Source organism: Anas acuta, chromosome 1 (genome assembly GCF_963932015.1).
Source record: "Anas acuta chromosome 1, bAnaAcu1.1, whole genome shotgun sequence".
In the NCBI taxonomy this organism is placed as follows: Eukaryota; Metazoa; Chordata; class Aves; order Anseriformes; family Anatidae; genus Anas; species Anas acuta.
In genome coordinates this window covers 14,471,674-14,487,302 of record NC_088979.1, presented here as the reverse complement: position 1 = coordinate 14,487,302, position 15,629 = coordinate 14,471,674, and the positions used below count along the sequence as shown (strand labels likewise).

At 36.2% G+C, this 15,629-nt stretch overlaps 1 protein-coding gene across 4 annotated transcripts; it reads left to right on the top strand.

Moving 5' to 3' along the window:
• The first annotated feature begins 765 nt into the window (after positions 1 to 765).
• On the top strand, positions 766 to 13,763 carry ANGPTL5 (angiopoietin like 5). 4 transcript variants are annotated; one of them, XM_068669896.1, is made up of 9 exons: positions 766 to 990; positions 1,371 to 1,442; positions 2,702 to 2,849; positions 3,829 to 3,953; positions 4,861 to 4,954; positions 5,874 to 5,974; positions 10,462 to 10,582; positions 11,630 to 11,815; positions 12,386 to 13,763. In XM_068669896.1, the coding sequence occupies exons 1-9, from the start codon at positions 892 to 894 to the stop codon at positions 12,703 to 12,705; spliced, it is 1,266 nt and encodes a 421-aa protein (XP_068525997.1). In that variant the 5' UTR covers positions 766 to 891; the 3' UTR covers positions 12,706 to 13,763. The 4 variants fall into 4 exon arrangements, with proteins under 4 accessions (XP_068525997.1, XP_068526005.1, XP_068526014.1 ...); XM_068669904.1 differs by having other exon boundaries at positions 3,850 to 3,953; positions 12,386 to 13,761; XM_068669913.1 differs by lacking the exon at positions 1,371 to 1,442 and having other exon boundaries at positions 12,386 to 13,760.
• Positions 13,764 to 15,629: the final 1,866 nt, after the last annotated feature.

Sequence of the window (15,629 nt, the reverse complement as noted above, 5' to 3'; positions counted from 1 at the left end):
TGGACCTTCAAGAACTTTCAAAACAATTTCCCTTTAGATCTGGCTGGTTAAAATACCAGTTCTGGTTAAAATACCAGATCTAATTTTTTAAGATACAAAAATTGTGTATTTGAGTGTGTGAAAACTGTAAGCGCCTGCTGCATAGTTTTAATTAAGTTTCCATGGACTAAATTTAATTTTCTTCTTTTTCAGGACATTCTCTTGTACTTTGACATTTTTCAGGGGTAAAAATTGCTGTATTTGAATTATTGTCCCACTCTCAATACCACTGTTGCCAAAGATGGTCTACCAGTGAGACTGAGCATCTTCCCAGTAATTTTTAATGTAACAAAAAGTATTAAAGTAATATTTTTCACTTTTCTATGTAGAATTTGCTGCTGGGACATATTCTAAAATTGGCTCCACAGCCAATTCTAGTGCTCTGCTATCACACCAATGTAAACACCTTCATTTTAATAATGAAAACCTTTGTAAAAAGATGAAAATTGATGATTACTTCCCCCTCCCCTTTCTGCTAGCCCCAGATTCTCAGGACCGAATACACCAATTCTCAAAAACAGCATATAAGATATCTGTCACATAAGAATTCTGAAGAAGATTTCTGTCATATAAGAAATCTGTCACAGTTTTACCACAATGACAATGTATGTTTGATGTGTCATCTACAGGTAGTAAGCAGTAATTGCTCTCAGGAGACAAACAGTGTAGTATATAAAACCTACTGTGCAACTGAAATATGTTTTATTAAATGCAGGCATTAAAGGAGTGATGTGTTGGCTGCTCTTTGTGCTCTACACATTCCCGAATAGTTAGCTCAGGACTTCATAGTGTACAATCCTTTCCACAGAAACTTGAAACCCGTCAAAACATTTGCATTTCTTCAAGTAAAAGATGAACTGCTTTAGGGTAACTTCATTGATATCTCTTAGTATATTTTTGGTCAGCTGGGGAGAGACTGTCATAAGTAATGTCAAACCTTGTTCATCTAAGGTAAGATTTTCAATTACTATGCTGAGATAAGATAATGAATACAGCTGAATAGTTTCTCAGAAAAGTGGCTGATGCTTTTTAAAATATAGACTGCTCTATTCAGGATAAGTATGAAAATACAGAAGAATCAGGTATTTTCAGATAGAGAAAAGAAGCTGTAGAAATTCAGTATATTAGGAGAAAAATATTGTAATAATGTTTTTATCACAGCTCAGTGGTTAGGCCATATTTTTAATCCCATCTATATCACTGTAAAGGCAGAGTAACTCTTGGTCTTGGCAGCGTCACAGTTTTCACTTGAATTTCTGAGGTTAGATTTAATTGCCTCTTTTATGTTGGCATTTTAAAAACAATTATTGATTAAAATATTTTCTGAACAGTATTTAACTGAACAGCTGGTGAGTAGCTGTGGTAAAGCCCTGGAACAAAACTTGGTTTCAAGCAACTTATTTGTAAGTTTCAGTTGATCTATTTATAACTGTTATAGAATTTTTCTTCCTTTATTCTGTGTTTATTTCTATATTAAAGAAACATATTCTTTTAGATCTCTAGCATTTATTTATCTCTAATCACAAAAAGCAATTAAAATAATTCAGAAACTTTTTTTTTCTTAAAATATCTTTGTTAATAATTTAATTTCTTTACTTATTTATTAATGTGTATTGATAATTAATTTATTTAGTTTCACTTTGAGAAAACAAAAATAGGAAAAAAAACTGTGTCAGTGTAGTGCCAAAACCAGAAGGAGAAACCTGAAGCAGGAAAGGAGAACAAGTATGCTGAAGATACAGTCAAGTCTAAATAAATTTTCATTTTCATTAAAATCCTTGCATTTCTATGGGTCCTATTTACATCTGAAAGTGCAGCATAGGAGCATGCCACAGTGCCTTCTGAGATTATGGAATTAAGAAACAAAGACAAAGGAAAATATGTTTCTTAGCCTTTATACAATGACACATATTTCAGGGATTACTTTTAGCTTTTCTTTAAGTGATGAATCAGAGAAATTCACTTATATCATATTACCTGGTACCGTGGAGGAAAAAATATTATATATGAAAGTAATGTTTTAAAATAACATTTATAGGTGCAGCAGATTGAAACTACTTTTACCAATGCTTTTAGTGTTACCATTTCAGATATTTTATCCCTGTAAATACAGTCCCTTTACTCTCTTCTCTGAAAGAGCACTTAAAATATTTTAAATGTTGGGTTTGTCTGCAAATCTATTTGGGACTACTCGTGTGCAATTAATAATTTGTGGAATTATTTCCTTGATCAGAGTCTAAGTCATGGATTTAGGGACTTTGTAGAGTAAAAGTGTTCTGGTAGTACGTGGTAAGTCCCAAAGTCCTCTCCTGTTGAGTGAAATTAACTTTGTTAGCATTTGAGATGTCTGTTGGGAGTGGTGGATGTAGTCTTCTTAAGTGAAAGCACTTGTGAGCTGTAGCTTCCAGTTCACAGTACTCACAGGTAGAGATACCACAGCAGAAATGTTGGTGGTATTTTTAAAATTGATAGAGGTTATTCTTTGCCTCTGATACTCTTGAGAGGTATGGCTAAGCAGAAGATACTTCATAGGCCTAGGTCTCAGCTCTGTCAAGTATTGCTTGATAAAGCAATGGAGTAATCTGCTTCATTTTGGCAGACCGAGCTATTTAACATACATTTATGATCAATTTGTTTCCCCCTTCATTGTTTGGTACAACAGGGCACAAGGAATGTTGGAGCTGTGGACAAACCACTCAAGGCAGAAGAGAAAAATAAATCCGCAGATATTTCAAAACAAAAAGAACAATGCCTTGTACCATGTGATGTTCAAGCTAAAATTTTACGAGGGGAAAAACAGTACATGTGCAGTATGTATTCATAAAGAATACGCTCAACAACAAGCTATGCAATGCCATGCTACGCAATCCTCTGCTATGCTATGCTTTGCTGCGCCAATTTATTTTTTATTTTTCTTGAGCACATGTGACAGACTTTGACCCATCTACCCAAGGTGAATATTGTTCAAAAGATTTGGGGTGTTGTGTGCAGCTGGGATGACAAAGTTTATTGTAGTAGTTTCTTTTTATAATCATTGATGGGGACAAGCACATCCAGGCAACAACTTGCTCCATGTAAGTCTGTGTTGTCCTCTGAATGTCTGTAGCTCTCCCTTAAAGAGGAAGACTAGGGTGTCTGTCCCTCATTTAAATACCAATGTTAGGTGTCTGAAATTAAGTGAGAAGAAATTGTACTTCAGCTTGATGTCTGAGATACCTAGACAAAACTACATATCAACGGATGCTGTCTATCCATCCTCAGAAAAATTAGTCAAAATTCTTGTCTTTTTCATATGATTTTTAATATGTACTATTAACTATCTGGAAAAGTATTATTATTATTATTATTATTATTATTGTTATTATTATTATTACTATTACTATTATTACTATTATTATTTTATTGTATTTTATTTTTAGCATCAGGGCAAAAAGCAGGAGCATGAGTAAATAGCATAGTGAATGAACGAAATTGTAGAATGGCAGGAAACCATGTCTATCCTTTATCAGGTACATTTATATTTCTGTTGTATCCACTAACTGGTTATCTGAGTAGCAAAATATGAAATTCTTTAAACCTTATGAAGAGTCATCTTTTCTTAAGATGTCTGCACTGCAACAAGTGAGGCTGAGGTATTAGCATATTTGTATTTAATCTTTGGTCTCTGTACTACTTTAATTTCACTTTTTGGTACCCTAAGGTTAAACACCTTCAATATTCACTTAGATATCATAAATAAGCATGCCATTATTTGGTCAAGAATATTTCTAATTTGTGCTAATGAAGTAGGTGAACATATTTCTTTCAAAGGAAATTTACAGAACTCTCTTGTTGAATATGCAAGAAGCACAAAAAAGTTGGTGAGAAACATGATGGATGATCAACAGTCTTCCTTGGATTACCTTTCTAATCAGGTATTCTTTATCATAAGGATTTTTATTATTATTTAGCACTACACTTATTGTCTTATGGAGGAAAAATATATTTTTTATTTATTTTATCATTAGAACAGTAGAATTAGAATTTCTATCACCATCACTTGTACTTTGGGTAAGGTGTGAGTTCCATTTCTATAAGGAGTGATTAGCACTGAATATGAGCCAGCAGTGTGCTCAGGTGGCCAAAAAGGCCAACAGCATCCTGGCTTGTATAAGAAGCAGTGTGGCCAGCAGGTCTAGGGAAGTGATTGTCCCCCTGTACTCGGCTCTGGTGAGGCCGCACCTCGAGTACTGTGTTCAGTTTTGGGCCCCTCGCTACAAGAAGGACATTGAGGTGCTCGAGCGAGTCCAGAGAAGGGCGATGAAGCTGGTGAGGGGTCTGGAGAACAAGTCCTACGAGGAGTGGCTGAGGGAGCTGGGCTTGTTCAGCCTGGAGAAAAGGAGGCTCAGGGGCGACCTTATCTTTATAAGGTCGACCTTATCTTTATAAATACATTAAAGGAGGCTGTAACAAGGTGGGGGTTGGTCTGTTCTCCCACGTGCCTGGTGACAGGACAAGGGGGAATGGGCTAAAGTTGCACCAGGGGTGTTTTAGGTTGGATATTAGGAAGAACTTTACTGAGAAGGTTGTTAGGCATTGGAATGGGCTGCCCAGGGAAGTGGTGGAGTCCCCATCCCTGGAGGTCTTTAAAAGACGTTTAGTTGTAGAGCTTAGGGATATGGTTTAGTGGAGGACTTGTTAGTGTTAGGTCAGAGGTTGGACTCGATGATCTCGAGGTCTCTTCCAACCTAGAAAATTCTGTGATTCTGTGAAAAAGAGCTTCCTACGAATATAAAGTTTCTCACTGCATCATATTTAAAAATATTTTATTTAAACTTGCAGGTGAATGAACTCATGAACAGAGTTCTTCTTTTGAATGCAGAAGTTTTGAGAAAGCATTTGGATCCACTTCCTTACAAAGCAGTTCAATCTCATGGCAAGTATTTTTCACATTTAGTCTTGACCTCCTCCTTTTTTTATCTTTGAGAGTATTTTAACAAAGAACAAGTTAAAGCAAAACCAAACAATTATAACATGTACAGTATTTATTCTGTGTTAGTATGCACACATAAAATCTGGAAAATTTGTGAACTATGTAAGAATCTATGTAAGAACAGGTTTAAATAATTCGCAAGCTGATAATTATGGGCATTCTGTTTAGCATCTTGTTGATTTTTATGGAAAATACCAAGCATGATCATCAGTTCATCAGTTCATGTCTCATGTTCCTAACCAGTACTTTCTTTTGTAATGAAATAATTGTGCTCACCATTTGCAATACCCATTTTTCAAATGAAATGGAAGTCATTTCTACACTGGTCATCTTTATAGTGTCTAGCCCAACTACAGGAAACATTACCTCTAAGCACTCCTCCTAGCCTTAGGAACTGCTTCCTTGAGTCTAACACAGACCAGGCTTAACACTTAGAAGCAAAGGACATTTTATATAAACATTATGATGTGAAAGCTTTTATAAATATAGATACAAATATTTCCAGGAAGAAGACATTCTTCCTTGGATAATTTGTGTTTTTACTCTGTACAAGTGTTGCCCAAATACAATCTGTAAAATAAGACCCGGTTATAAAATCTTTACTTTCTGTATCATATCAGCTGAGATGAGATAGAACTTTCTCAATAGAATGCAATTTATTCTTCTTTCCAAGCTTAATGGAGTTCAGAGAATTTTCATTTATAAGGTAAATTCATGACAAAACATGATTTTAAGTTTTCATGACAATATTTGAGTGATTATGTCATTCATAAGTTCCCAACAAAATTAATATTTCTGTGCTTAAGCTGTATTTTTTTAACATGTTGTGCTAACAAGCTTCATCAAATACTTTGTTCTCTAGGGTTGGATTGCACTGATATTAAAGATACCATCGGTTCTGTTTCAAAAACTCCAACTGGTCTGTACATTATTCATCCAGAAGGATCAAATTATCCTTTTGAGGTAATGAATTTATCTCTCACGATAGTCACAATTTACTTAAGAATATGCACTTAGAATATATTTAATAGATTTAAAGTGTTTTCCTTGACAGTATCCCAACATATGAATAAGAAGTTTATCAAAACATCCAAATGTGCCTGCCTTTACTATAATTTGGAAATTTTTCTCTGTTTCTACAAAGAAATTTAATCTCTCATAATATCCCCTCATCAGTTTTCAAATACAGTGAAAAATATACAGAAGAGAAAAATTGAAGAAAATTTCAAGCCTCCCTTTTGGACATTGAAAAATGCTGTTCTCTTCTATGTTAGAGGTGGAAAGTGAAGAGCCAAAAGTCTGATCCATTTGGACCTAAAATTGGACTTCTTGCTTTGCTGGACAACTGTATAGTGTTGCCTTCTCTTGAGAGGCGATGTTGGTATCTATACCTTGGACTATGATATTTCCTGGGCGTCTTAATGTAGGTGTTGATGTACATCTGCTAGAGAAATAGGTGCTTAGCTTTTGTCTGAGCATTATCATTACTCAGTCTTAAGGCAGAGAGCGTCTAAACTTACAGTCTTCATATCCAGTCATTGTAGGACATACATACTTAAAATGAAGAAAAAAAGGATGAAGTGCAGCATGAAGTCATGTTTCCTATGACCAGATCCATGAAACCATACGGAAAACATTTTTTTTTGTCAGTTTATTTTTATTTTGGGTTGTTCTACTTAGGAATTCCTTATGCATAGTGGGAAGGCAGATATGGCAGTTACAAACTTTCAATTTTGCAGTACATGCTGAGGTCATTACTTTTTGGAGAAAAAAAAATATGTGGAGTTTTAGCCAGTTAATAAATAGCAAAATTTAATATCAAACTTTAAAGTCCTCCTTTATATATAACAAAGGAAGGATGAATCCCTTTATCTCTAGCCAGCTGGAAACCTACAAAATGCTATGAAAAAGAGCTCAGAGTTGTTATGAAAAGGCTTCAGAAGTATCTTGGGATCTCAAAAGACATAATGGATTTGGTTCTGTAGACCCCTGATAGAAAAGCCTGTTGCTTGCTCTATACAATGCAGCGAGCTCAAGGCGAATATCTGTAGCTCATCAGCAAGTTCATTCCAGGTAAAATAAAGGCAAAGACATGTAGAAGTGTTTGCAGAATAATCACACTTATAAGTATGCAGAAAATACTCTCTGCCTCACCTCTGCTGAACCATAGCACAAAATGCATCTGCTTTCTTCTGGATTGAGGGGTATCGTGTTGAGGAAATATTCATACCTCACCCAAATTACTTTTACTGAGAGATGGTATGGCTTTTCTGTCTATGTGAGAAAAGTGATTTCTTGGTCTAGTCATAGCTTTTGGCAAATACATGTGAAATGGTAAAGCTCCTTTCACTTCAAAAGTATGTTTATCATTTTTCCACATTTGAAGTTACTGCCAGTGTCTAAGGAACCAAGAATCAGTTATATATGTGGAAAGGTTCCCTAAGGAGAACAAGAAACAAAAGGAAAAATAATAATTTGATTAAAACCACAAGGTAACAATAAATAATAAGAAATCTCTGCACTCATGAAATGAGTGTCTCACTTCTTGTCTGGTAGATGTTACACAGAAATTAAAAGATAGTGCCAAAAATTCTCGGAGAAAAATATCTAAAGGATGTGGTGTGTTCCCTACAGAATGTTATTTTAAGGAAAACTGTTTAAGGTATTTTTAACATGTGTTGAAGCATACAAAGAGTACAAGAGAAATTCTGGATGAACAAAAACAATCAAGAAATTAAAATATAAACAATAAATTGTTATGCTTTTAAGAGGTTGATACCCATGCATTTTGGAAGATTTAAAGACTAGCAAAATAAGAAAAATACAAACAGGTAGAAAATCATATTAAGAAAATAATAATAATAATAATAATAATAATAATAATAATAATAATAATAATAATAGTAATAATAATAATAAAAACAGAAAAGAAAGTATGAAACAATTTGTTTAAATGAGGACCTTTTTAGCAATGGAAAATTAGCTGCCCCTTAAATGTATCTGAAATCAAAACAAAATTTCTCTAGAATAATTTGCATATATAGATAAATGAAGAAAATTATTTTAAAAATTTCTCATGATCTCATGACTTCATGTTTGAAATGCCATGTTTTCAAAAGTGAGCATAGGTTTTAGGTGTTTAACTTGAACTAATTTAAAACTGAATTCAGGGAGTAATAATATGCAGTTTTGGTGTGAGCTGCAGGTTCTTCTTGTCATCTCAGAAAATTAGGCCTTTTGTCTGAGCATCCAAACACGAGGCAATTAAAAACAGTTTCTCTTCTGGAAAATTGAATCATTCTCACTTTCTGATTCCTTTCCTTGTAAGTAAATTTAAATCGATGACACTTCCAGGGTGGTCAGTGAAACTACAGTTGTTTGTAATATACTTCTTATGTACACTAAAGGTGGAAAGGGAAAATATTCAGTAGAAGCAACTTCTTGGTCATTTAGTTGAAATTGTACCTGTCACAGTCATGCCCTGGATACCTTGCATGATATGGGACATAAAACAAACTGTAAAGTGGATTAATGATTACAAGGCTTTAAGAAAGAAACCTGTCACATCATTTCCAGCATATAAGGAATTAAGAAATACTGCAATGACAATTTTTTGTGTACCTATTTCATATTCTTGCTTAGCTGCTGTATGTTTAGGTGCCATATCTAAATAATCGGCTGATGATCTTTCATGTAGACCCAAATCTGTTCCTTCTGAGAATTATCACCATTCCCACTGATTTATACTTGATCAGAGTTTGATGTTGTGACTAACTGGGCTCCTCTTCTGTTTCTGATTGATAGTGAGAAGAGTAGCCAAGCATGCAATCCTCTTCTCAAGACAATGGATGAGTCAGTAGGATTATTTTTAATGCATTTTAGGTATCTGTATCTAAACACTCATTTTGGAATCATACATATTTCTTTTTATTCCAGTTCCACCTCCCCTGGGTGACTGAAATAAACACATGATTCTCCAGGGAGTAAAGCCAATCATTTTCCAGCTGTACCTTCACGCACATGACCTTTACTATGATTCATTCAATATTTAGGTTATAAGAATTGCTCAGAGCATCCAATGGCATTGACTTGCTTGAGAATCCACGACTGTCCAAGTTGCATTAATTAGATCAAACTGCAGCTTCGTTGCCTGCCTGTCTTTCATAGATGTTAAGTCACAGAAGGTCTGAGTGTGATGTTGATGTGCTCCTGCCAAGGGAAGAGTCTTTGGTTTCATGCCAAGTATCTGAGTGGTACAAACCATGCAGGTGCAACATACAAAACTCATACTGCTCCTTAGGTGGTTGCACTGTCTAAATGTGCAATATGCACCTCTCTATATTAGGATGTCAAGAATGTTTAATTCCTGTTAGGCCTGGTGAAGCACTGGCACTGAGGATATACACGAAAAATATCCAAAGTGACTGTGATGCATTGCACTTAGCTTTGGGCACTTAAGTGAAACCCATAGAGTGCAGCCAAGAGTCTAAGGACCCTTTCTGTAGACTGTAGGAGGTATCTGCCACCTGCAGAGGGTGATTTAGATCTTGGTTTCCCAGAGCCACAGTATGAATGCCACTTCTCTCTAGATGGGGGATTAGAGGGGAGACAAGCACAATTAAGTGCCCAATTTAGGGAACTCAATTACATGTCTAAAGTTAAATGGGCTGAGGAGAAAATGTGCCACGTAACGTGATACTCCATAGTAGAGCAGAGAACAGGTAGACCATTGCCATTTGACATAGCGTTGGGCACAAATTTTAGTGATGTCTCATAAAGCAAAGAATTTGAGAGTCGATTTGGTGTATTCAGTGGGACTGCTCAGTTACAGGCTGTTAAATGTTCATATTGAGACTTTCCTGGATTGGGGCCCCTTTTGATGTAGAGTTTTCCACTGTTCCAGCATAAATGATTATATACTGGCTTATCACTATCACTTTTTCCATTCCCTCACCTTTTAAGGGCTCTGCATCTCCCAGGGATCACAAAGACAGCCTTTCTTGGGAGGAAAAGTATAATGGTAGGGGAGAACACAAAAGAAGCAGTGTCTATTTTGCTTTGTTGAAATAAAGGTATATTCAGTATTAGTGCTTCTATCTGTAAGTTTTTGCATAAGTAATACATGCTGTTGTATGTTGCTTCCACTTCATGGTTTTATTAATATACATTAACAATTATGAAAGTGCGTTTTTTACATCTGATGTGAACAGACACTTGCATGCAACAGTTTGCACTGGTTGAGGAAGTCTCCAAATGCAGCAGACTAAAAAGAACATAAAGGAAAATACTCCAGGTTAATTACTTAATTTTGTTCAAGATTTTTCGTTAAAATAATTGGAAGGTACATTGTTTAGCAAGAATCAGAATAGTCCACCTTTATTGCATTTAAATGTTATTTACTTCTTCATAGCTGCTTCAAGAATACTTAATAGTATCTATGTTTATGTTAGGTTTTGTGTGACATGGATTTTCAAGGAGGTGGATGGACTGTAGTTCAGAAAAGAACCGATGGAATCATTACATTTCAGAGAACATGGTCTGAATATCTGGATGGATTTGGTGACCTATCTGGTATTAATTTTAGATACTCTTAAGTACTTTGGATCCAGTGTTTTTGCTGTCTTTATGTAAGCTACATTTACACTAACTTGTATGGTTTTTAGGAGTATGGAGAATAAAGTTCTTGTTTCTTAAGAAGTATTCTAGTTATACTTCTAGTTAGAGTTTGTTTGTTTGTTTTATTTTCCCTCTCCATCAAATCTATTCTCTAATCTTCTCAATGATGACATCACCCTACAGGAATCTTTAACCATTGTATTCTGCTCACAAGAAGTGTTTAATATGTTGCAATATTTTCATCCTGAAATATGTATAAGTTGCATTTTCCCCATTTTTTTTTTTCAGGTTTAAAAAGGCCTTATGTGGTTTTAATAATGCTTGCAAAATATTTCCCTGAAGGAAAGAAAAAACAGTAATATTACACCATTAGTAATGGTTAGAAAGAGAATGGATATATTTCAGTACCTAATACCAACACAATTGTGGTATTATTTTGTTTAGTGCCACCTCTCATCCAGCTAACCTAAAAACAGCTGCTTTTTCAGGATTTTGTCTGGGATTGCAATGAAACACACACATTTTCAACTATAGAAATAAGTTCAAGTCACATGGAGCAACCTTTCATGGAAAAAAGCATGATTTACAGGGGCAGCAAATCTCGAGAACAGGGTTTGAGCTTTGTTGTGTTTCATACAATTCTATCATATGTTTCTCAGTATTGCCTCTAGGAGCACTACTGAGTTCTATTTAGTCATGAGGACCTTTAGCACTTCTAGTTCTTGTACTCTTCTGAAGCAGGCTGGAGATGAACATTTGAAAGTCATCATGTGTACAGTGTTCTAAAATTGTTGCTGAGGAAAGCAATGATACAGGCATATGAATTCTTTCATGGATTTTCCCAGTGAAGTAAGGAGACCACTCATTAGTCTTTCAAATGGACATATGCCCATCAGACAATTTTTATTACACTTGGTTCAGGAACAAAAATAGGAAAACTAGAAGACACTACACTTTTTGTTTCTAGAAATTTATTGACTATACATTATATTCCTGTTTTAGGGGAATTTTGGCTTGGATTGAGGAAGATTTTTCATATAGTAAACCAAAAAGCAACTAGTTTCAGTCTTTATGTGGATTTGGAATCAGAAAATGACAAGCATGCCTATGCAGCATATGATGGATTTTGGATAGAGGATGAAGCATGTTCTTTTAAAATCCATTTGGGGCATTATTCAGGAAATGCTGGTAAGAACTTCCTTCTTTAATGCATTTAAAGATTTCTCTAATTTTGTTTTGCCTCATGTTTACTAATATGCAAGAATATTCACTTATTATCAAAGTATTAGTTATTCTCTGAAACTGTTGGTGCCTTATTCTGCCTGTAAGAAACATTATTTTTTAGTAAGATAATAGAACCAGTAATCACTGACGTGTGTGTTTAAACAATTCAGTTTCATCTCATGACTCACTCTGGAACTTTGGGCACATTCCTGGAAAATCTTCAGTTAACAGCTCTTCTCATTTCTTTTATCTTTTTTTTTTTTACTGTCTTTGAGGACAGAAGCCTTTACCTTCAGAGTTAGTGTGTATCACTAAGAGCAACAGGAAGGTAAAGGTGTTCCATCACCTCTTCCATACTTCTGAGTATTTTATATTTTTCTTTTCCTGTGTCTTCAACACATTACTGATTCATTAGTGCTGTCTTGAACTGCTTTTGAGCAAATCTGTTTTTCTGGTAATTTTAGAGGAAAAGTTTGTAGTGTTTCTCCATAAATAACTCCTTTATCATCATTCTGTTTTATCTTTTGCACTTAGGTGATGCCTTTAGAGGATACAGAAAAGAAGATAATCAGAATTCAATGCCTTTCAGCACATTTGATGTTGATAATGATGGGTGTAGGCCAGTGTGCACTATTAAACAACAGCCTGTAAAGAGCTGCAGTAACTTCAGTGAGAGCACTGGATGGTGGTTCAACCAGTGTGGCCTTGCAAATCTTAATGGTGTTCATCGTTACACAGGTAGATTTCTTGCAACTGGGATTCACTGGGATACATGGACAGTAAACAACAAACCTGTCAAAATTAAATCAGTTTCAATGAAAATTCGGAGAACCTTTAATCCATATTTCAATTAACCCATGAAAATAGAAATGCCTTTCTTCTAGCAGTTATGTGGGAAAATATATCACTGCAAATTAACACTTTTCATTTTCAGTAAAATGAAGACAGTTCAGTCTTAAAACATTATTAGATATTTGCATAATACAGTTACTCATTTTTATTATGAAATGTCAGCATTTGTAGTGTTCCCATTTGAGTGAGAAGGCCCTAAGAAAAGGATTTTCAGAAAAAAAATGAAGCTTAGTGTTTGTCAGCTTTTGTTTAACTGTTTCTTACGCAATCTCAGTAAGTGGAAAAATTATAATAAGGACAGTAATTCTGACTTTTGAATGTGTTTCTTCTATGCTCTTTGCATATCTGAATTGCCAAGAAATTGCAAGAAGTTTTCTTTAAAGCATCATATACCTGTCACTCCAGTAATCATATTTTGGAAAAATACCTTTTTTTTTTCACCTTAGGTTGGTTTTCCATAACCAGCTCTTCTTTCTATATTCCTTATCAAGCAAGATTACACTGGCTCATGTCAGAGCATATGTAAGGTTTCTTACTTGTATACCTTGTAATACCTTATCTGTATAAAATCAGGCCCTGAGAGTATTTTATGGACCCTGAGCACTCTGTACTCTCAGGATCTGTTTTATACAAGTAAGGTAGATCCTGATGTGCAAGAACTATGGTCTGTTTTATACTTAAGTTTCATAGTCAACGTTTCATATTTGGGTTTTTACTCTTCCATTACAATTTGTCTCTTTCACAATTCACTGAAAATGGACAATTGTTTTCGAAGAAAATGTATGACATTTCATGTAACCTTTGGAATTTTAATATTTGGATATATGGGCACAGTCTTGTCTTTTTCATTCTTATTGGTATTTACTTTGTGAATGTTAATGTAATAATGAACAAAAAATTGGAGTAGTGTAAATACATTTTAAATTAAGCAGTGTGAAGTGTTTGAATTCCTATCAATAAAAATGGAATAATATCAATAAAAATGTGAATATTGTCTGTACAGCAGTGTTTCATGAACTCAGCACCTATTCTGTAGAAACTGAGCACAGTGTTTTTCATTTCTGCTTCAGTTTCAGCAGGTTAGCTCTGTAGCAACATGTGGAATTAAATCAGTTAAAAACTATAGTCTTCATTTTTACTGTCTCACACTTTCTATAAGCATTAGGACAGTGACTGCAAACCATCTTCAGTTCAGAATCGCAGAATCTCTCTTTCCAGTAGCTCCACGTCCCTCTTGTACTGGGGAGCCTAGCGATGAGCACAGGACTCCAGGAGTGGCCTCAAGAGTGCTTCTTTGAGGGGAAGGATCACCTCTCTGGACCTGCTGGTGATACTTTTGCCTAATGCAGCCCAGGATGCTGTCAGGGTTCTTTGCTGCACAGGCATGTTGCTGGCTCTTGTTCAACTCGGTGCCCACCAGGACCCCCAGGTCCCTTTCTGCTTTTCTGGTTCCCACCTAGGTGCACCCCAGCATGTCCTGGTGCCTGGGGTTGTTCTTCCCCAGGTTCAGGACTCTGCATTTCTCCTTGTTGAGCTCCACGAGGTTCCTGTCAGCCCCCTTCTCCAGCCTGTTGAGATCCCTATGGATGGCAGCATGGGCCTCTGGTGTATCCACCAGTCCCCCATGTTTTGTGTCATCTGCAAACTTGCTGTGGGTACGCTTTGCTCCGTTATCTGGATGATTAGTGAAGATGCTAAACAGGACTGGACACAGTATTGACCCTTGGTCACTTGACACTGCTACTAACTGGCCTTCATCCAGATTTTGTGTCACCCTCTGGCCTCCACCATTTCTCCAGTTTTCTATCCACTTCATTGTCTGCCCATCCAGCTCATCTATGACAGTCTTATGGTAGACAGTGTCAAAGGCCTTAGTGAAGTCTGAGTAAACTACATCCACTGCTCTATCCTCAACTACCAGGCTGGTCATTTCCTTATAGAAGCTTATCAGGTTGGTTAGGAATGACATACTCTTGGTGAATCCACGATGATTTTCTTCTCTTTCATGTGCCTAGAACTGTTTTCCAGGATTAGCTGCTCCACTACCTTCCCAGGGGTCAAGGTGAAGCTGACCATCCAGTTCCCCAGGTCTTCCTTGACCTTCTTGAAGGTCAGAGTGTCATCAGAGTGACATTTGCTTTCCTCCAGTCTTTGGGCACTTCTCCCTTTCACCATGATTGAAGATGAGACTGAAGTGGCCTCGTAATCACATCTGCCAGCTCCCTCAGCACTCATGGGTGCATCACATCAGGATCCATGAGCTTAGGAATATACAGTTTGCTCAAGTGTCCCCTCACCTGATCCTTGCTCCAGTCTTTTCCACCTGGTTTCTGGGACCTGAGATTCCTGAAGGCCAGTCTTACTGATAAAGACTGAGACAAAGAAGGCATTCAGTACCTCAGCTGTCTCTCCTTATGTAACCAGGTCTCCCATCTCATTCAGCAGTGTGACCACATTTTTCCTAGTTTTCTTTTTGCCACTGATGAAGTTATGGAAGCCCTTTGTGTTGTCCTTGACATCCCTAGCCAGATTCAATTCAATAAGCTTTAACTTTCCTAACTTCATCCCATGGCACTTGAACAATGTTTCTGTGTTCCTCCAACGTAACCCATCCTTGATTCCACTCTCTATGCTTCCTTCCTGGCCAGGAGCTCCTTGCTTATCCTCCCAGGCCTCCAGGTATTTTTGCCTGACTACTTATCTTTTGTGAGGGACCACTCTTGGGTCTAAACTACCATGTTTTAGAACTTTCCAAAATTATATGTAGTTATAGGAAGAAATGAAGCTTCTGCTAGGTTTTATGTAATGCTACAAAGTCAAGGGAGAGAAGAGTTTTTTCTTTCTCTTTTGTGCCTGACTAGTCTTAAACAATTGGAGCTAAAAAGATTCTAAGAGCAGAAGGAGGTTAGTCTTTGCTGGAGAGAAA